Here is a 23301-nt window from a genome sequence, read left to right as displayed (position 1 = left end):
TGACAACAAAGGCATCAATAACATTTCAAAACACAAAAACAGAGTTCTTTAAAAACAGTCTATATTAACCATTAGAATCATGTTCTGAAACAGAAAAAAACTAAGTATAAAAAATACCTTTCGAACATGAAACATTCTGCAATCACAGCACATCTCACAAAACCTCGGGAGGATAAGGCGCTCCGTAATGTCTCTCCCAACCATGGGAGCCATTTTGCACATTATCTAGAATAAATAATAAAAACACACTGAAAATATCTTTAAGGGTTTTTCAGTTAAGGTTAGCAACTTAAGAATATATAATTTAAGGAAATATAAAATATGGTATGGCATCATTATACTTTATGTACCATGAAATCATTGACAGCCAATTATTAATTTCATCTTATTTATCCAAAAAGTAAGCAGAAAAATAAATATTAACCACCATCAATATAATTAAACAATAAACTTATAATAAACACACAGAAATTTCACTTTTGTCCATGGTTTCCATTTCATTAATTATTTTGCCTGATAACTTTAAGAAAAAAAGAAACCTGAATTTTTCCAGTAAAAAAACAAATTGTGAATTCCAAAAGGGAAGATTATCTCTAAGATGGCTCTGGGTTTAGTCTATAAGTATGGATAAGAAAAGACTACTCAGGCCTTGCATGCACTGATGCTCATGCATATCGGAACCACATCCTAGTTTGGCAAAACTTTGGTTCCAAGTAACATCGCTCCCTTACTAAAAAAACTAAAGTTTGCTAAATCCAACTTGAGAATAACTAGGTGTTCCCTCAGAAAGACACGAGGCAGCTGACTGAAGTCACAGCTCAGCAGGTGCTACTTACTATCAAGAAACTCAAGTCATGATTCAATCATGGCCAGATGCAGAAGCCTAAACACAAGTGGCAATCATACCTCCAACTTCTTCTAACATTTTAGAAAACCAACCCTCTTCATTAAAAAGCTTAAATCTGCACCCCTAACTAGACCCAAGACTCTCGTAACAAGTATAGTAATGCAATAAGAATGTGCACCCATCCTTTTTGAATATGCTTAACCTCTCCAAAAATTTCCCTAAAACTTAACGAATAGGGAAGTATAACTTCCCTAGAAGCGAGTGCCATAGAAACTGAAACTACTGGTTTTTTGGTCACTACACCACCTTGGTTCTGGTCCATACAGCTAAATCAATTTCTTCATGTTTACAGCTCAAACCATTGTCTTTGGGTTTCTATTCACATACACACTGGACAAGAACTCTTGAGTATTCTTCAATTTCCAACATGAACATGTTTCTGTTTGCACAGAACTAGACAACATAAGGACTAACTTTATTGGAAAACTAGCTCTGTTATTGAAATATATTCTCCCCACATTTAATATAGAAAGAAATCTGATTGTCATCATTTACCAATTATATCTAAAGTAAGTAAAAGGCATAGAAATTAAAAGAAAGAAAATTCTCTCTATTCATATATGACAGGGTTGTCTACACAAAGATCCACAAAGAAGCCACCAGAGCGAGTGAGTTTAAGAAGACTGAAGGATATATGTCAACAGAAAAATCTGTATTTCTATAAATAAGTAATGAAATGGAAATATTTAGTAACAGCATCACTCATAATAGTGTTAGGGAACAGGAAATCTAATAAAACACAAATAAGATGAAACTATCAATCACTGATATAAGTCAAAGACTTAAATGGCAAGATGCACCATGATCTTGGATTCTTAGGCCTCCAATTCTCCCCAAACTGATCTACAGATTCAAAAAATCCCTATCAAGATCTCAGCATCATCAGAACTGGAGATAGTAACCTGTATCTTCTAAACCCCAAAACCAGTTTTGTTTTTTGAATAAGCATCTCCAACCCCAAATGATCCAAAATTATACTGTATTACTGATCTGGCCTAACTAATTTTATTAGAATGAATTATTCCCAAGATAAAGAACCACATGACAAAATAAATGTGAAACAGCTGCAAGACAACGGGTTTCTTTCTATTGCTGAAGATAAATTTTAATCACACTGATCTAAACATTTTAAATCCCATCAAAAATTATAATACAGTAAAGTTAAGTTCTGTTCAATGGAAACTAAGTTATATCAACACTAATTTTCTTTCCTTTATTGAGAAACTCTTGAAGGAAAAAAAAAAATTGCTGCGGCCTGTGCTGTGGCAAAGCAGGTTAAGCTACGGCTTGCGGTGGTGGCATCCCGTATAGGTACCAGTTCAAGACCCAGTTGCTATACTTCTGATCCAGCTCCCAGCTAATGCACCTGGGAAAGCAGTGGAAGATGGCCCAAGTGCCTGGGCTCCTGCACCCGCTTGGGAGAATGGGATAAAGCTCTTGGCTTTGGCTTGGCCCAGCCCCAGCCACTGCAGCCATTGGGTAGGGGAGCGTAAACAAGCAGATGGAAGACCTCTTTCTCCCTCCTCCCTCTCTCTCTAACTTGGCCTTTCAAATAAATAAAATCTTTTTAAAAAAATTGCTTTGGAAGTAGGCAGAGGTGGCAGTGACACATCAGTGGAAATATCCTAAATGTTTCTGAATTTTACACTTAAAATAATTAATTTTATGTTATATGAATTTAACTTCAATAAAAACACTATTTTAAAATTATTTAAATTGGGGCTGGCACTGTAGCACAGTGGGTAAAGCCGTAGCCTGTGGCACTGGCATCCCCTATGGGCACCAGTTTGAGACTCAGCTGCTCCACTTCTGTTCCAGCTCCCTGCTGATACACCTGGGAAAGCAGCGGAGGATGCCCCAAGTCCTTGGGCCTCTGCACCCACGTCGGAGACCTGGAAGAAACTCCTGGCTCCTGGCTTCAGCCTGGTCCAACCCCTGGCTGTTGCGATCATTTAGGAAGTGAACCAGGGAATGGAAGACCTCTCTCTCTGCCTTTGCCTCTCCTTCTGTGTAACTCTTTCAAATAAAATAAAGAAATCTTAAAAAAAAAAAGTCAAAATTTATTATTATCTGAAAACTGGTATCTAAAAATGGAAATTTTCAAGGGGAAGAGAGAGATTAGAGAAAATGTCCAATTTACCCTACTACTGATGACCCAGAAATACAGCAAAACATTATCTTTTGCATCAATAAAAGATGCAATTATACCATTCTGATTTACTATCAGAATTCTTACTATTTCAACTCGGGAATCAGAGATGAATAACAACTGTAATTCATGCCTGTGCAGAGATTCCAATTCATGCTCTGTTTAAGCTATCAAATAGAATTGCCAACCATGTAAAAAAAAAATAACCTACTAGAAAACTTAAGATTACACTTGACTGTATTATGTGCACAAGACTTAAAAGTCTGTGTGTTCTTATAATAATCATCATTGATGACATAAATCATAGTGAAACTACATAGCTGGCAGCCCTTCCAAAGACCCTTTATAAGGGCCAGTGCCAAGCAGTCTTTATTTCCATTGTGTTCACATTGGGCCTACAAAGGCACACATAGAAACATTCAGGTTCAAATGTTTCTTCATTCACTGCAGGATGTTTTGTTTTTAAAACTCCCAGGGGGGAGGGGCGGGTGTCTGGCACAGTGGTTAAGATGCCCATGTTTGGGAATGCCTAGGTTCAAGTCCCAGGTCAGGTCCTGATTTGAGCTTCTTATTAATGCACACCCCGGAAGGCAGCAGTTGATGGCTCAAGTACTCACATTTCTGCACCTATGTAGGAGACCCATACTGAGTTCTCAGCTCCAGCCTTTGGCCTGGCTCAGGCCTGGCTGTTACAGGCATATGCGGGAGTGACGCACAAAACAAACAAAAAACTCCAAAACCAAAACACCACACCCAAATTAGTAATAACCATCTTCTTTTTCCATTTTGATAAAACAATGAATTTATAGTTACTGATGGTTTTCTTATTGCGTGAAGAGACCTTTCCCGTGCAAGTCTTTGTGTGCCTTTTCAGCCCAGCACCACGTTTCAGATTTAATGATTCGCCGACACTTTAGCAATAGTCAGTGCAGTTTCTCCTGGATGGTAAAATGCCGCTGTACTTACGGCCACAGCTTCTGTTTTCACATCATCGTTGCTATCTGGGGCAGTAAGCTCTATGAGGACAGGGCACACCTTGGTCTCCACATCAAATCGTTCTATTAGCTCCTGCTCCAGCAGGGCCAGCAAAGCTGCCTGACTTGTCTTCCTCACCTAGGAAAATAGCAACAGCACAAAAAAATATGTACACAATATAATAAAACCATCTCTTGATTTTTACAAATGTGAAGATTTGTGTATGTATATGTGTGTGTGTCACATTTCGTTTTACAGTAACAAAACAACTCGTATACTTTTAACATTTCAAACTGAGCATCATCTTTCTTTTCCAGTGAAACCAAAAGAAAATTTAAGAATAAACAGGAATGAAATGTTAGGAGAGAATTTTATGTTTAAAAATGTCACCTTAAACCACAAGGATGTCCGTTAAACATCACAATTAAACACGCCCACTTAACCTACCTGAACATCTCAAACCCACCCTTTGCTAACTTTCTACAACCCTAGTTTTTAAAGTTTTCCCTTTTTTTTTGAAACACGAGAAAGTAGACAGACACATAGTGTCCGTATTTACACAGAGACACAGTGTAATCTTTCAGCCCAATATACAGAGAAAAGAGGAAAAAAGCTAGAATTCTACGCACTAGTACACAGGGGCCTAGCACCCTCCAGTTTCCAGCAGAGGAGGGAGCAGGTTTTCTTCTTTCCCACAGAGAATGGTGGTGTTGATTCCATACAGTTTTTGTCAAGATAAGAAATGATAAAAATGAATTTGGAACAGAAAGGGGTAGAGATTCTTTTGCCATTATATTCTGCTTAAGGTTATCTTCTGGACAATAAAGGTGAGAACCATGGTGTAGACAAAAGAGACCTCAAAATTAGAGAGACTAAGCACAAGAGGGAAAAATAAATAAAAATAAGTTGTCAGCAACTTGCTACCAGGGACTGGAGAAAATTTAAAACAACAACAACAACAGTTGGAATCCATCAGTGCTATTAATCATCTTCTCCTTCATCCTTTTCTCCTTCTTCCCCTTCACCCTCATCCTCTTCTTCATCAATGTCTTCCAATTCTTCTTCATCTTCACCATCATCTTCTCCTTCCCTTTCTTCGTCATCCGTATCAGGAACCGAGTAGCACTGTATCGGATCTGGCCAAATATCCTCCTCTCTGGCTGATGACCTCTCCTACCGCATCTGTGCCTGCAGCAGAAGGGTCACAAAATCAGGTAAACAAGCTCTCTGGTTCCTCTGCTTCTTCCTGCTGGCTTTGCTCTGCATTTGGCTTGAATGTTTCATCAAAGCCATTCCACACTTCCATTTGATTTCAGTGGACTTTGAAGATGGATCACCACTCTCATTCAGATGAAATTCTTTGGAGAGGGCTTTATCTTCAAGGGAAGGATTTTCATCAAAATAAAAATCCATTACCTACAGCCTGATTTAGTATCTTCAGATTCTGCCACTTCAGCTCTGGCCAGATGATGCAGCACCTCCTCGTCCTCCTCCCATGCAGTGCAGATGCTTGTGGACGGCTGAGAGATGTTGTCACCCCAAAATTTGGGATTCTGGGGATCTTCTGAAAAAACGATTGGCAGAATTTATTATATTTCTGTTCTACTTCAAAATCACCTCACTGGCTTGCTCATGAAGTCTATTTCATTTTGTACTTCATCAGGACGTTCAATGCTTCTTGTTTTTTTCCTCCCTTCCACAAACCCGGAAGAGGCCCAGGTGTCCACCAGCCTTGGGCCAGGTGCTTGTCTCAGCTTCTTCATTTGAGGCAGGGGTGAGGATGGGCATTTGGGGGGGGTCACATTTCCAGGAAAGTCGGAGCACCAGCACCAGGCAGGAAGAAGTTCTGAGAACTGAAGACTTTTCGCCTCAATTTAAAAGAATCTGTAACTGGCAGGACTTCGCAAGTAATTATTTTGTTTATTTTCTTCAACTATGGCAAAAAACTTGGTAGAGACTGCTGTAGCAGAAGTGGAACAAAAAACCACCCTCATAGGAGACATCTCACAAAGTAACAAACATCGCAATTGACACAAAGGCAGCAGCAAATGAGTGTGCAGCTCTGGGTACTATGTACCATGACATGAAGGAGACCTGTTAAGACTGTCAGGGTCTCACACACCTTGTCTACAACCACGCTAACAAAGCTCAGGAGGAAAAATATCCAAATGGCTCGTGTAGGCTGGATAATTCTACATATAGCATATCATACAAATTCTATTTAAGAACATGTAAACAGAACTCTTACCTGGTTATTTTGATCTGCAAGGTATCTAACCACAATGGGTAGTAAGTACTTGGAAAAAGCGTACGGTATTGAAGGGCGGTTTTCTTGACAAAACAATGCAATGTGAGGCACCTGTTCCATCAGCTCTGCTCTCACAGTCGGTTCTATTGAAACAATAGCACTGTAAGCAAACAACTCTCCCACACTAACACAGTCACTATCTGGACTTGAGATTACGGAGTAAGGCTCCAGACTGTCAGCCTCAGTGTAACTCTTTTCACAACCACACTTAAGTGAAGCCATAATTCAAGACATGCATCATACCAACCACTTCTTACAATAATGTATTCATCACCTACAATGCACCACGTGGTGCTAAAAAAGGTTAAGTATCTTCTCCAATATTTATAGCAATACTATGATAGGGTATTATCTATCCATGAACACTATGTAAAAACCTCCTAACACAAGTCATAACAACTGGCTCCTAATCTCAATGTAGTCAATAAACAAGACTTATAAAGCTGACCTAAGAAAAATGTATTAAAAAAAGAAAAAGAATGAAACAAGTAACTTTTCCTTCTTGAAAGCAATGCTTAGGCAAATGCGCCAACTGAACAAAAGCAGAACCCCCAAAGAGACAGACTCATACAGACGTGACGACTGATCTACAGGTGGAAAGGCGATGGTCTTTTCTTTCTTTTTTTTTTTTAAAGATTTATTTTATTTATTTGAAAGACAGAGTTACAGAGAGAGGTAGATACAGAGAGAGAGAGGTCTTCCATGTGATAGTTCACTCCTAAATGGGCCACAACAGCCGAAGCTGCGCTGATCTGAAGCCAGGAACCAGGAGCTTCTTCAGGGTCTCCCAGGCGGGTGCAAGGGCCCAAGGACTGGGGCCATCTTCTACTGCTTTCCCAAGCCATAGCAGAGTGCTGGATTGGAAGAGGAGCAGCGGGACTAGAACTGGCGCCCATATGGGATGCCAGCGTTTCAGGCTAGGGCGCTAACCTGCTGCACCACAGTGCCAGCCCCAGGAGATGGTCTTTTCAATAAATGGTGCCGTATCAACTGGCTGCTCTCATTAAAAAAAATACCCACAAAATCAAACTTGTCCCCTACTTCATATCATATACAAGAACAAACTCTAGCAGCAACCTGCTGTACACATTAAATGCATATAATTTTCATCTGTCAATTTAAAAACTAGTAAGTTCTACATGAAAAAAGGATCTAAATATCAAAGGCAAAAATAGTAAGGCTTCTATATTAGATAATGTAGGGGAAAATACTGATGATTCCGAGGTGTGAACTTCTCTTTTTAAGAATCCTTATGAGAGTGAAAAGACAAACTACAGAATGGAAAAGACACCTGCAATACACAGAAATGACACAAGACTCATTGGAATGAAGGGTTCCTAAGTATCTCTAAGACTGCAATTTTAAAAGGAAAAGAGACTTGAAAAGACCTTTAAAAAAAAAAAAGATGCCAGGGATAGGTGTTTGGCCTAGCAGTTAAGCTGCTGTTAAAATGCCAATGTCCCACACCAGAGTGCTCGGGATCCCTGCCTCCAGCCCAGCTCCACCCTCCTCCTAGGGCAGCAGGGACGGACTGTGTAGCAGGGTTGTGTCACCCCTGCAGCAGACCTGGATTGAGTTCTTATTTCATGGCTTCAGCCTCTTATCCCCCATTCCCCACCCCTGCCATTGTAGGCATTTGAGGAATGAACAAGCAGAGAGGGAGCAAGCTTTCTCTAATTTACTCTCTGCCTCTCAAATGATTAAGTGAAAATTAAAAACAAAACAGAAAGATACCCAAACAGCCAATGAGCACATAACCAGGTGTTCAGTTTCACAGATCACTGAGGAAATGAGTTAAAACCACAATGAGATACCACTACACACCCATTTAAAATAAGCAAGTGTTGGTGAAGATGTGAAACAATCACACAGTGCTGATGGAACTACAAACTTTAGTACTTTGGAAAACTTTATGGCATATCCATCACAGATAGATCTAGACATAGCCTAGAGTGAGTCTATTTAGCCACAGAAATGTGTGCAGCATGAGTATCCCATATGGGCGCCACTTGGAGTCCAAGCTGATTCACTTCCAATCCAGCTCTCTCCTACTGTGCCTGGGAAAGCAGTGGAGGATAACTCAAGTACTTGGGCCCCTGCATCCACATGGAAGAACCAGATGAAGCTGGTGGCTTCTGGCTTCAGCCTGGCCCAGCCCTGGCTGTTGTGGCCATTTGGGGAGTGAACCAGCAGATGGAAGACCCCCCCCTCTCTCTTTGCCTTTGCCTCTCCCTCTGTGTAACTATTTCAAATAAAACAAATAAGTCTAAAAAAAATGCTGCTTGAGACACTGAAATCCCAAGTCAGAGTGCCTAGGTTCAAGTCCTGGCTCCACTTCCAATCTAGCTTCCTGTTAATTATACTCTGGGAGGCAGCAGGTGATGGCTCAAGAATTAAGGACCTGTCACCAAAAAGGGTGACCTGGGTCACCAAAAAGGGAGACTCCTGGCTTTGGCCTGGTCTAGCTCAGGCTAGTGCAGGCATTTGGAGAATAAATTAAAAAAAAATTTTTTTTTAATAGCTTAGGACCAGCAATGTGGTGCAGCCGCTGTTTACAATGCTGGCATCCCAAATATGATACTGGTTTGAGTCCTAGCAACTCCACTGCCAAGCCAAATTCCTGCTAATGCTCCTGGGAAGGCAGCAGAACATGGCCGGAGTTCTTGGGCCCCAGACAACCACATGGTAGCCCTGGATGGAGTTCCTGGCCCTTGGCTTCAGCCTGGTCCAGCTTTGGCTGTTGCAGTCATTTAGCGAGTAAACCAGCAGATGAAGATCTCTCTTTCTGTCTCTCTTCCTCTCTCTGCCTTTCAAACAAATAAATAAATAAATCTTAAAAAAGAAAAAAAGCTCAAAACTAGAAACAATCGATATAACCACTAACAGAACAGTGGATACATAATTTGGTATCCATATAACAGATTACTGGTTAAAAAGAAATTTAAAAATATAGCTACAGACAACAGCATGGATGAACTTTAGAAAATTAAAGAAAGTACAACAGAATATATTAAGTATAATTCTATGTCAAGTTCAGAAAGGCAAACTAATCTATATTAGTGGCCAAAATGGTGTTCATCTTAAGAGGGCCAGACAGAAATCTGGACCAGGAGGGCACTGAGACTGTTCCTGGGATAATTACACTTCTTGATCTTGAGCATTAATTACAGCAGCCTTCATTTGTGAAATTTCATCAAATGGATGAAACTGTATGCTTACAGTTCAAGTACTTTTTGTAGTGTGTTAAACACAATATTAAAAGAACAAAAATATCCCCAAGTATTTTATTTCTGAAACCTTGAAAATATACTTTTAACCAGTTTGGGTTCCAAATTTACATATCCAGGCAGTTTCTGATTTACCACCACCACCTAACCCCCCCAAAAATACACACAAAATCAGCATAAAAGTACCCCTGGGAACCAGAGCTGTGGTGCAGTAGGTAAACCCACCACCTGCGGAGCTAGCATCCCATAAGGGCACCGGTTCGAGTCCTGGCTGCTCCTCTTCCAACTCTGCTATGGCCTGGGAAAGCAAAAGATGGCCCAAGTCCTTGGGCCCCTGCACCCACGTGGGAGACCCTGAAGAAAATCATGGATCCTGGCTTCAGATCAGTGCAGCTCTGGCCGTTGTGGTCACTTGGGGACCAAACCAGTGGAGGGAAGACCTCTCTCTCTGTCTCTCTTTCTGCCTTTCAAACAAATCTTTCAAAAATTTTAATTAAAAATTTTAAAAATTAAAAAATATTTTAGAAAAGATAATAAACTAAAAAAGTTTTAAATTTATTTTGGGGGTTAGTGTGTGGCATAGCAGGTTAAGTTACTGCTTTTGACACGCACATCCCATATCAGAGTTCTGGACCATGTCCCAGCTACTTTGCTTCTAATCCAGCTTCTTGCTAATGTGCTTGGGAAGGCAGCAGATGATGGTCCAAATGCTTGGGTCCTTGCTACTCACATAAGAGATCAAGGATGGAGTTCTTGGTTCCTGGCTTCAGCCTGGCCACACCTTAGCTCTTGTGGCCATTTGGGGAATGAACTAGCAGATGGGTAATCTCTGTCTCCCTCTCTGTCACTCTTTCAAACAAATAAATAAAATTTTTAAAATGAAACAGAAAAAATTTAATTTTGGATTGCTTGTAAAAACATGCTAAAATATGCATGAAACTTAGTATTACTGTATATATTTTACTACAATAAAAAAACAAACCCTAGGAGCAGGCACTGTGGCACAGCCGATTAAGCTGACACTTGCAATGCCAGCATCTATACTGGAGTGTCAGTTCAAGTCCTGGCTGCTCTGCTTCGGATCCAGCTCTACTTCTAATGTGCCTGGAAAGGCAGCTGAGGATGACCCAGGTACTTGGACCCCAGCCACACATGTGGGAAACTCGGATGCAGTTCCTGGCTCCTGGCTTCAGCCTGGCCCAGCTGCAGCCATTTGGGAAGTGAACTAGCAGACGGAAGATCTCTTTCTCTGTCTCACTCTGCTTTCAAGTAAATCAATATACACTGAAGAGTAGGTAGATAATTTAAAAAAAAAATTTTAATGTTACCACTTCCTATATCTCAAATCAATTTACTATTTTCTTAAAGTGAAACCCCTATTTTCACTCAAGACAAACCAAATTTCATAACATTTTCTGCAAGTGACAAAGCATTCAGAAAGAAAGCATTATATATAGGGTAAGAAAATTTACAGCTCTCTCCATTCTTTTTCAGTATATCCTAAATTATTTAAAAATTTTTATTAATCCTAAAATATTAACATATACAATATTCTAGATTTGCTTTGATGAGAAATCTCCAAAACTAAACTAAAGGAGCCTACTGTCAGCTGTTTGGGTCATCGTAACATCTTTTTTTCTTGTTACTGATGGACTTGAAAATTTACTTTAGAAATCTTTTAAAAAATATGTTGAGGTCATTGCTGTGGCATAGCTGGTTAGGGTGCCATCTGCAGTGCCAGCATCCCATATGGGTGCCAGTTCGAGTCCCAGCTGCTCCACTTCTGATCCAACTCCCTGCTAATGTGCCTGGGAAAGCAGTGGAAAATGAAACAAGTGCTTGGTCCCCTGCACCCACGTGGAAGACCCAGATGACAATTCTGTCTCCTGGCTTTGGTCTGGCCCAGCCCCAGGCCATCGCAGCCATTTGGGAGTGAACCAGTGGATAGAAGATCTCTCTCTTTCTCTCTGTCTCTCCTTCTCTCTGTAATTCTTTCAAGTAAATAAATAAAATCTTTAAAAAATAAATACCTTATCACACTAACTTCCATTTTTATAGACACAATTTTTAAAAACACAGTAAAATTTTCTCTCTCTACTTAAACATATACCTGAGTCGTCAGCTAATCTGCTAATTCTTTCCAAAACAGCAATACAATCTCTTTCATCATCGCAGACTTCCCTCAATGTATCCAGCAAACTCCGGGCCACCATTTGTCTACACAGAAAAAGAAAATTAAATGGTGTTCAGTGGCAGCAACAGTCATTATGTAAAGGCCAAAATCCATATGGCCTTTTTCAAAGAAAAATTCTGTTACATTTTAAAACATATATTAAGCCTGTAATTTCCTAAATGCTAGAACTGATTTTAACGAGATTATTTATGGAAGCCTTTTAAACTTACTTTTATCTAACTGATTTAGTAAGTTTCGAAAGTCACTGAAATTTCACTTCTAACAGTTATCCTGATTATTATAACAATGGGAAAAACATACTTAATCTTCATTATACCAAGTGTTATCGTTACGTTTTTTAGTAGTATGAGTTTTTTACATCTAAATTCTGAGCAGAAACTCTGATTTCTCAGAACAGTCTCTTGCAGTAATCTGGGCACACAGCAGGAGAAACAATACATCAGGAAGAAGGGTGCCAGCGCTTGGCCACTGGTCCCCAGGCCCTTGAGCCCCAGGGGGCACACAACAAGTACACACCACCACCTGAGGAAGAACAGACTCTTCATTCAGCGAGTTACACAAATACCAAATCATGCCCCATGGCAAAAAAAAAGTAACGGATTTTTTTTCTGGCCAAAAAGCAAAGAAAGAGTGCAGTCTGCTTACGAGGATCAAGGGGTAAATGGCCACAAAGCAGCTCTGCCACGATGAGTAACTTCTGGCAGCTGAGACTGCACATGTTAATATCTACACTCTGAACAGCGTAATTTTATTTTTTCCTACTAAAATTAATAAAACCTCCCTTCCCCTTCCACATGAACGAACAGCACATGCACATACCTGTTAAACACGTTCTCACTTGCAGCATACTTGTCCAGTTTCCCCAGTGGCGTCAACATTTCATCTTGTGAGACAAAGTCCAGGGCTGAAGGTATAATAATCACATCAGACTCTGAGCTGTAGTCATCCACACCAACTATCAGAGACATCAGAAATACTCCTTATAACACTCTGAAACTAACAAGTACCCCTTGCAGCATAGGTATGTTTCTGGAGGCGCAAAGAATCCCAAGAGAATCTTAAAATGTATCTAGAGCCACGACAACTGAAGGATGCCTCCTTTCTTTCTGCTACAGATGAGCCCTAACTGCCTCTCAAAGCACAACAGTCAGAGGCTACAGAAATTCAGTATGGGGCAACAGAGTGATCAGTCTTCAGAATTTATATGTTCAATCACAGCATTAACAAATTGTGAATAAATACACAAAACGTCAAGCAAAGAAACAGTTAACTTCTGCAATGCAGAAGATAAAAGTTAATGAAACTAGTATCTGCTTCACTTAACAGAGGAAGCTAAACACCATTAGCATATTTATATGCATTAAGCAAATATTTATTAAATACACTTGTGCCAAGTACCAGGCTGGATGCCAGGAAAACAACAATGAAAATATTAGCGATTACGCCATCGAGGAACTAATATTCTACTGAGAAAACAACTGATCTTAAAATGACCACTGTAATGAAGGTACATACAAATTACATGCAAGAAATCCACTCAAGGTGCAGAACAACATCATGACAGAATGGCTAAAAACCAACTGGAGGCAACAGTGTCAAAAGAAACTTTGAGTGTATAAATGGCATGGACAGCCAAACAACAAGGACCACCTGAATGAAAGGCATCTGCTGGAATTGTTACTTTGGTGCCAGACAGCAGGTACCCAGGTCAACTAACAAGGGCAATCTTCCATGCTATGAAAGTGGCAAAGCCAAAATACAGTGATTGAAGAGGTAAGGAACATTTGAGAAGTGAACACCATGAATGTGACACAGGGTTTCCAGAACGGTGGCTCAAAATAATCGACGGAATTAGACTACTAGCCAGGGCATACAAGACTAAATGAAGATAGTGATACGAAACACACACACACACATATATATGAAAGTAAGTAGCGAACAAATATGTTGAAGTTCTAGGAACAGAAGAATATAATTGGAGAAAAAATTATGAGGTTGGAAGAGATGGAATTCAGAGCTAAGGTAAGCAGTGAGGCAAATAAGAACTCTTTAACAGTAAGGAATATAGGCTATTTCCCAAAGTCCCGAGAGCTTTCAAATAAACAGTTCATTTTCTTACTTCCCAGCATGTCTAACTCCATCTCGTTTAACTGATTTACTTCCCTGCATGGCACCTATCGTCATCTGATAGGTAAGAGCTGCTCTTACTTTACTGTCATTCTCTCCCCAATGCTATACTGGCTTTAATTCTCACTGTATTCATTATCTGAGCTTCAGATTATCTTCTGGCACACAGCAGGCCTTTCAGTATTTCAGAAACCAATACATACTCAGATTTAAAAAATCTTTTGCATTTATTTTATTCATTTGAAAGGCAAAGCTGGGGTAGGGTCAGGAGAGAAATAGATGAATCCACCACTTGCTGGCTCACTCCTCAAATGCCTTAAAAGTCAAGGCTGGGCCAGGCCGAAGCCAGGAGCCTGGAACTCACTCTAGGTCATCCTCGTGGCTGGCAGGTGCTCAAGTACTTGAGTCATCACCTGCTGCTTCCCAGTATGCATCATCAGGAAGCTGGATTGGAAGCAGAGCCAGACTTGAACCCAGGGACTCCAATGTGGGACATCGTGTCCCAACAGGACTCTTTTTAAAAATTCATTTTAATTAAGTAAGTAATTAATTTTCATTCTAGTTGAAAGGCAGAGAAACAGAGACATAGATCTTCCATCTGTTGACTGAAATGCCCAAATGCCCACAAGAGCTGGGCCAGGCAGAAGCCAACAGCCCGTAACTCTATTCTGGTCTCTCACATGGTTGCTCAGATTCCAAGTACTTGAGCCATCACTTGCTGCCTCCCAAGGTGTGCATCAGCAGGAAGCTGGATTGGAAGCGGAGGAACCAGGCTTGAATCAGGCACTCAACTAGGGGAGGCAGGCATCCCAAGCAGCGACTGAATCATTGCGCCAAATGTCCACCTCTGAAGAGATAACACTGGAAGAATTATTTTTACTTCCACATAACACTGTCAGAAAGAAGGTGCAAAACACAACAGAGCTACTTTTAACTATTTTAACTTACTAAAATAAAAATAATTTCTGTATTTAAAAAATCACCTAAACATTCTCTTCCACTTCTGACAAAGATGGAATAACAAAGTCCAAATTTACCCTCACATCTTAAATTATTAAAAAAGAAAAAATATATAAAATAATGGTTTCAGGCCGGCGCCATGGCTTAACAGGCTAATCCTCAGCCTTGCGGCGCTGGTACACCGGGTTCTAGTCCTGGTTGGGGCGCCAGATTCTATCCCAGTTGCCCCTCTTCCAGGCCAGCTCTCTGCTATGGCCCAGGAAGGCAGTGGAGGATGGCCCAAGTCCTTGGGCCCTGCACCTGCATGAGAGACCAGGAGAAGCACCTGGCTCCTGGCTTCGGATCAGCAAGATGCGCCGGCCGCAGCGGCCATTGGAGGGTGAACCAACGGCAAAAAGGAAGACCTTTCTCTCTGTCTCTCTCTCTCTCTCACTATCCACTCTGCCTGTCCAAAAAAAAAAAAAAAGGTTTCAGATTAAAATATAAAAAAAATGGTTTCGCAGAGAGGGGAAACCAACACAATGAGCCCTATACAGCTCCAGCTGACTGCCTGGAAAACGCGCTGGCCATGGTGCCAGGGAGAGCCCCCAAACCTCACAGCAGACTACCTGAGCTGAGAACTCAGGAAGGCCACAGCAGCTGCAATTTGGAGGGCACAGTACCACAGAGAAGAGAGCTTCACAGAAAATGAGGTTGCAAGAGCTGCAAAAGGTTTCCTTTCCTGAATGTTCTTAGGTAAATACCAGAACAATATATGGGTAACAAAATTATCTGGGACTGAGAATTACTTGAAAAAGCTATCTGAAAAGATCAGTTGGACCAACACTCAATTATCGCAGAGAACCAACAATAGTTCATGGTGTCACTATCCAAAATGAAAACAACTCTTTAAGACACACAGCAACAGGCAACACAAGGGTATTGCCTCAAAAGTGTCAAATAATTAGTCCTAGATTAAGGCAGCTCTGGCTTTGCCTAACAAAGCTTAAAGCAAATCTCAAAATGGGGACAGAGCCGGCATCTCATATGGGCGCCGGTTCTAGTCCCGGTTGCTCCTCTTCCAGTACAGCTCTCTGCTGTGGCCCAGGAAGGCAGGGGAGGATGGCCCAAGTGCTTGGGCGCCCGTACCTGCGTCGGAGACCAGGAAGAAGTACCTGGCTCCTGGCTTCAGATCGGCGTAGCTCCAGCAGTGGAGGCTATTTGGGGGCTGAGCCAACGGAAGGAAAACCTTTCTCTCTGTCTCTCTCTCTCACTAACAGTCTGTCAAATAAATTAAAAAAAAAAAAATCTCAAAATGAACAGACTGTGCTAAATAACTTACCTATTTCCCAGAAATGTAAATAATATAAAAAATACCTGGTGGAGCAGAGTGCCAGATCAATCCAGCAAGTGATGGCCTGGGCCTCTGATACCATGTAGGATACAGTTCCTGGCTCCTGGCTGTTGCAGGCATTTGAGATGTGAATCTGCAGATGAAAGCTATTCCATCCCCAGCCCCCCGCCAACCCATCACTCTACATTTCAAGTAGATAAAAATAAATATTTTAGAAAAATATCTGGCATTCAGCAAGGTAAAATCCACTATGTCTAACATCCAATAAAAATTACTAGCTATGCAAAAAGCAGAGAAATACAAACCATAAAGAGAAATAAATTCAACAACAGAAACATATCCAGAGCAAACAAAGATGACAGAATTAGATAAGGATATTGAAACACATTATAACTATATTCCATATGTTCAATAAGATAGGAAAAAAGCATAAGCATGTTAAGAAGAGGCATGAAGATATTCTAGAAGATCCAAACTGGTCAGCTAGAAATGAAAAATAACGAGTTGAAAAATACACGAGTTGAAAAATAATTAGCAGCAAGTTCAACACTACAAAGCAGGACATGGATGTGGGATGCCTGAATCCCACCAGAGTGCCTGGCTACACAGACTCTGGTCCAATTCCCTGCTAATATGCACCCTGGGAAGCAGCATGTGATGGGTGAAATACTTGGATCCCTAACACCCACGAGAGAGACCTACATGAAGCTCTTGATTCCTGCTGTTGTGAGCATTTGGGGAGTGAACCAGTGAGTGGAGGATGTCTCTCCATCTGTCTCTTTTTCAAATAAAATGAAAATAATTAATTTTTAAAAACATAACAAAGGAAAAGATTAGTGATCTTGAAGAAACAGTATGAAAAAAGTATTCTCAATTAAAGAGATAAAAATATGGGGGTAGGGGGAGGAGCATCAATTAACTGTAGGAAAATTTCTAACATTCCAACATGTGCAATGGAATTCCCCCAAGGAGGAAGGGTGATATAAAACAATTAGTGAAAAATAACATTTTTCCAAACTTGGTAAAAATGATCAACCCAGAGTCAATGGATTGGATGAATCTCAAGAGCAAGAAATGTGATGATAAAGAAACCAAGACATAATATTAACCAAACATCTTAAAACTAGAGATAAAATCTTTTAAGCAGCCAGAGAAAAACTCACATTACATACAAAGCAAACAATGACAGCTGACTTCTCATCTCAAACAACAGAAGTCAGGAGACAGTGAGGCAACAACTTTAAAGAAAGAAAGAAGGAAACAATGTCAATCCACAGCTCTGTACCCAATAGCCTTTCAAATATGTATCGTTTAAATGTGAGGCTGAAATGAAGAGTATCAGAAAAGCTGACGTCATCCATAGGAGACATGCACAATAAGAAGTATTACAGAAAATCCTTCAAGCAAATGGAAAGTTATACCAGACGGAAATTTGGAACTACACAAAGCAATCAAGAGCATGATAAATAGTAATATGTAAATTAAAGCCTTTTATCCTAAAAATCTCTTTAAAAGATAATCATTTGGGGCTAGTGCTGTGGCATAGGTTAAGCCTCAGCCTGTGGCAACAGCATCCCATATGGGTGTCAGTTCATATGGGTGTCAGTCCCAGGTGCTCCACTTCCAATCCAGCTCTCTACTATGGCCTGGGAAGGCAGTGGAGAATGCCCCAAGTGCTTGGGACCCTCTACCCATGTGGGAGACCCAGAGGAGGGTCCTGGCTCCTAGCTTCAGATCAGCTCAGCTCCGGCCATTGCAGCCATTTGGGGAGTGAACCAGCAGATGGAAGACTCCTCCCCCCACATCCCCTTCCCTCTTCTTCTGTCTGTAGCTCTGCCTCTCAAATAAATAAATAAAATCTAAAAAAGATAATTGTTTAAAGTAAAAAATATAATATTCTAAGAATGTGTTGCAGGGTTTATAACATACACAGAAGTAAAACACATGACAACAATAGCACAAAGGTAAGGAAAGGGTGATATTGATGTCACAATGTTCTTTTTCACTGGATGAACAGAAATATGACAGTTCATCAAAAAGATCATGGAAAATGAGTATTATAAAAAAATTATGCATGGCTTTCAAAATACTTGCACCAAAATAGAATTATCTTTTAACTCTATTTTCCACATTGTGATAAATTAAAGATACAGTCAGGCTAAAAATTCCAGCTCAACCATTATTCCTGCCCCCCCCCCCCAAACAAACAACTTTCATAAGACATACATATCACTAACCAGCCAATAAACGTCATAAACAATCCAAAAGAAAGCAGGGATAAATAGAACAAGGGGGAGACAGGACCATTAGATGGAAAACAGTGAGAAATCCAAACTCAACCATTTTAATTAAGTACAGTGTGTTCAAATGTGTATCTAATTAAAAGGCAGAGACTGTCAAGTTGGATTTAAAATTAACACCTAACCATGGATATGATTACTTACAGAGTACAGAAAAATTCCATACAGCTTATTACAATGTATAAATTATATCAAGATACCTTACTCGTTATGAATCAAAGAGTTGTAAAAGCCAGGCAGGCATTCTCATTTGGGCTCGGTTTTTGCCTATTAACACAAGATTGTTCAGCTAACATGACCTCCAAGACAGCTTCATGCAAGCTCTAGAATTCTACGACTGTGACCAAACTGTTTCATCAGAGTCCTATCCATGTTCATCTTAAAGATAACAATAATGCTGCTTCTGGCCCACCACAAGCAAGGGGAACACTCCCACTGTTTGTCAATGGCTGTGTTCAAGACCAACCTGGAGCACTTACCTAAAACACAGATTTGCTAGATCTCACCTGCAGCTAAGGAGCATGCAGATTGGGAGTGAGGTGCAGAGTACTGAACGCCAATAAATAGCCCCACTGCTTCAAACACGGACTGCTCCACAACTTTATCTGAGAAACGCACTCCCTAGAAGCTATCAAGATCGTATGTCTTCAGTCTTTTTGTCATCACTCTACAGTAGTGGATGACAACAATTCCATAAGTGGGTGTCCCACTCGGGCACTGACACTGATAACAAAGGTCCACTTGTGCATTCCAATACTGCTGCCCTCTGCCAAGCATCAATGGCATCATCCTCTCCCAGGTAAAGCTACTTACAAAGATTCCTCATCACCGAGACTGTGGAGTTCTTCTTCATGGAGGCCACAAAGACATGACTGCCATGGCTACAGACTTCAAACTCACCAGGAGAAATTCAGAAATAATCAATAAAACATATGAGGGGGGAATAGCCAAAAGTTCTAACACACATAAAAAAAAAAAAAAAGGAAAGACTTCAAACGTCTGCATCAAAATAATCTTGCCTTTTAGGCCGGCGCCGTGGCTCAACAGGCTAATCCTCCGCCTTGCGGCGCCGGCACACCGGGTTCTAGTCCCGGTTGGGGCGCCGGATTCTGCCCCGGTTGCCCCTCTTCCAGGCCAGCTCTCTGCTGTGACAACAGCTATCACTGTTGCCTTCCAGGATCTGCATTAGCAGGAACCTGGAGTCAGTACCTGGAACCAGGAATTAAACCCAGGCACTCTGATTGGGAAGCTGACATCTTAACTGCCAAACCAAATGCATATCCTTCTACCACTTTTTAAAATGGAATATAGGGCCGGCAACGCGGTTTACTAGGCTAATCCTCTGCCTGAGGCGCCGGCACGCCGGGTTCTAGTCCCAGTCAGGGCGCCGGATTCTGTCCTGGTTGCCCCTCTTCCAGTCCAGCTCTCTGCTGTGGCCCAGGAGTGCAGTGGAGGATGGCCCAAGTGCTTGGGCCCTGCACCCACATGGGAGACCAGGGGAAGCACCTGGCTCCTGCCATCGGATCAGCGCGATGCGCCAGCCACAGCCATTGGAGGGTGAACCAACGGTAAAGGAAGACCTTTCTCTCTCTGTCTCTCTCTCTCTCACTGTCTGCTCTGCCTGTCAAAAAAAAAAAAAAAAAAAAAAAATTACCATCCTGACAGTAATCTCTGAAACAAAAGATAATATAGGAAAAATACAGAAATCAATAAGAGGATGTATGTATATTATCAGCTAAAACAGACTTAAAGACAAAGGATATTACTAGAGATAAAGAAGAAAGATACTTCATAATCATGGAAGGTTCAGGAGCAGGCATCTGGCATAGTGGTTAAGATGGTGGTTAGGGCCGGCGCTGCGGCTCACTAGGCTAATTCTCCGCCTGCGGCGCCGGCACACCGGGCTCTAGTCCCAATTAGGGTGCTGGATTCTGTCCTGCTTGCTCCTCTTCCAGGCCAGCTCTCTGCCGTGGCCCGGGAGTGCAGTGGAGGATTGCCCAAGTACTTGGGCCCTGCACCCGCATGGGAGACCAGGAGGAAGCACCTGGCTCCTGGCTTCGGATCGGCGCAGCGCACCGGCTGTAGAGGCCATTTGGTGGGTCAACCAATGGAAGGAAGACCTTTCTCACTGTCTCTCTCTCTAACTCTGCCTGTCAAAAATAAATAAATAAATAAATAAATAATTTTTTAAAAGATGGTGGTAGGACACCCATGTTCCATACTGGGGAACTCGGGTTCAATTCCTGGCTCCAGCTCCTGATCCCAGCTTTCTGTTAAAGCAGATTCTGGAGAGACAGCAATGATGGCTCAATTCACTGGTTTCTCATCGTCCGTATGGCTCCCCAGCTTCCGCCAGGCCCAGCTCCAGCCACTGTAGCCATCTGGGGAATGAACCAAAGGATGAGGGTCGGGGAGGCTCTCTCTCTCTCTCAAAAAACTAAAAATTTATAAAATGGTCAGTAACCATTCTTCTTTCTAAATAACTAATTTATGGATTCTTAAAACAGTGTGATAACCTTATCCCTGTTTTATGTCCTTTAAAATTCAATCTCTTCAACTGATAAAATGTTTACAATCATGTCATCTTCAACATTATTTGAAATTTTAAAATTAGTGGTCACTCAGAAACACTTTTTCAAGTTATATATTTCTTTCCCAAATTCTGCTACTCTCTCTCCCAATAAATTTAGACGGCTGCCATTGCCTGCCAAAGGGGAGCCAAGAGGAAAAGGAAAAGGAAGGTTACTTGTGAGCTCAACATGAGACATATGTCCAATAAATAAACAGGCATTTTCCATTTTCCAAAACGTGGTATTTAACTATTAAGTAAAAGCTTCCACAAAGAAGTTGCAGATAAAAATTTTTAAAAGTTGAAGTTTTGGGGCCGGCGCCTTGGTGCAGAAGGTTAATCCTCTGCCTGTGGTGCTGACATCCCATATGGGCACCAGTTCTAGTCTCGGCTACTCCTCTTCCAATCCAGCTCTCTGCTATGGTCTGGGAAAGCAGTAGAAGATGGCCCAAGTGCTTGGGCCCCTGCACCCGCATGGGAGACCAGGAAGAAGCCCAGATCTGCGCAGTCATTTGGGGAGTGAACCAACAGACGGAAGACCTTTCTGTTTCTCCCTCTCATTGTCTGTAACCCTACCTCCCAAATAAATAAATAAATAAAATCTAAAAAAAAAGTTTTTACTGAATCTTAATAAAATAGAAGCCTCACAGAATATAAATCTGGGATATAAACTAAGACTTCAAACTTAAGGCTTGGTTCATCCCAATTTCATGATCCTTTGAAAACTGCTGCTTAACACAAATCAGACTACATATACCCTTCTTGTTCCACATGGTGAGAGCAATCAAGTATGTTACAATGTGGATACAGAGAACATAAAGTAAGCTGCCAAGGAAGAGACAGTATCACAGTGACATCTGCCTTTGTTACTTATAGAACCCAGTCTTTCCCTTTGTATAAAGATCATGTAGAAGAAACAAAATCACCCTCATAATTAAGTAGCCTCAAATGCTACCTGTGGCTCCCTGCACATGACACATGAATCCAAAGCAGAAAACAACATCCCAACTGTTTATGGAAAACAGTATCTAAAATGCAAAGGTTTAAAGCTGGGCTCATGCTGGAATTTTAAATTTAATCACTACATAGCTCTGGCAAATGTGGCGTGGAAAGGCAGAGATTTTTTGAAGGAAGACAAATCCAGGTTCATCTCAGGGTCTATCACTTAGGGACTATCTACATGAAGCTAACGAAGCACCTAACTCATTTTAATCTGTTTCCGCACCTATGAAATACTCGTCTGTCAAGACTTGTAAAACATGCATCCATAGACCCTGTCTATAAAGTACCCAACATGGGCCAGCATTGTGGCACAATAGGTTAAACTGCCATCTGGATGCTGGCATCCCATATGGGCACCGGTTTTAATCTCGGCTGCTCTACTTTTTTTTTTTTTTTTAAGATTTATTTATTTATTTGAAAGTCAAAGTTACACGGAGAGAGAAGTCTTCCATCCGCTGGTTCACTCCCCAATTGGCCGCGATGGCCACAGCTGCGCTGATCCAAAGCCAGGAGCCAGGAGCTTCTTCCAAGTCTTCCCATGCGCGTGCATGGGCCCAAAAACTTGGGCCATCTTCTACTGCTTTCCCAGGCCATAGCAGAGAGCTGGATCGGAAGTGGAGCAGTTGGGACTTGAACCGGCATCCACATGGGATGCTGGCACTGCAGGCGGCAGCTTTACCTGCTACACTACAGTCCTGGTTCTGGCTGATCTACTTCTGATCCAGCTCCTTGATGCTGCACCTGGGAAAGCAGTGGAGGATGGCCCATGTGCTTGGGCTCCTGCACCCATGTAGGAGACCCGCTGCAGCTCCCAGCTGCTGGCCCAGTCCTGGCTGTTGTGGCCATCTAGGGATTGAACCAGTGGATAGAAGATCCCTCTCTTTCTATTTCTCCCTCTCTATAACTGCCTTTCAAATAAATAAAATAAAATAACAAAAAAGTATCCAACATAGGCAAGTAAGATGTTCCCTCCCACTTGGCATTTTGGTTTGCTTCTGAACACAGAAAATTTCAATTTCATTTCTATGTGTGTGGTTTATAGAAAATTATTCATTATCCAAGATACATGCTCCCATCCCCTGGTTTATTCCTCAAATCCTTGTAATGGCCAGGACTGGGTTAAAGCCAACACCAGGAGCTGGCAACTCAATCCAAGTCTCAACGTGGGTGGTAGAAGCCCAACTATGTGAGCTACCATGTCCTGCCTTCCAGGGGGTCTGCATTAGCAGCAAGCTGGACGGAAACTACGT

The 23301-nt window shown here is 41.4% G+C and overlaps 1 protein-coding gene across 5 annotated transcripts in view; it reads right to left on the bottom strand.

The window, feature by feature from the left end:
- PPP4R1 (protein phosphatase 4 regulatory subunit 1) overlaps nucleotides 1–23301 on the bottom strand; it is an 85193-nt gene that overhangs the window by 35533 nt on the left and 26359 nt on the right. For 3 of the 5 annotated variants that reach the window (XM_062201362.1, XM_062201361.1, XM_062201359.1), the window contains 5 exons: nucleotides 12580–12664; nucleotides 11677–11783; nucleotides 6280–6422; nucleotides 4023–4169; nucleotides 118–225 (listed from right to left, as the gene is read on the bottom strand). In XM_062201362.1, coding sequence (XP_062057346.1) covers nucleotides 118–225; nucleotides 4023–4169; nucleotides 6280–6422; nucleotides 11677–11783; nucleotides 12580–12638 — 564 coding nt within the window. In that variant the 5' untranslated portion in view covers nucleotides 12639–12664. Of the gene's footprint in view, nucleotides 1–117; nucleotides 226–4022; nucleotides 4170–6279; nucleotides 6423–11676; nucleotides 11784–12579; nucleotides 12716–23301 lie in introns of all 5 variants that reach the window. The other 2 variants (XM_062201358.1, XM_062201357.1) reach the window with 1 other exon arrangement.

The sequence above is a fragment of the Lepus europaeus genome, chromosome 9, assembly GCF_033115175.1.
Source record: "Lepus europaeus isolate LE1 chromosome 9, mLepTim1.pri, whole genome shotgun sequence".
Lineage (NCBI taxonomy): Eukaryota > Metazoa > Chordata > Mammalia > Lagomorpha > Leporidae > Lepus > Lepus europaeus.
Note: the sequence above shows the minus strand (reverse complement) of the source record. Positions and strands in the feature narration are given on the sequence as shown.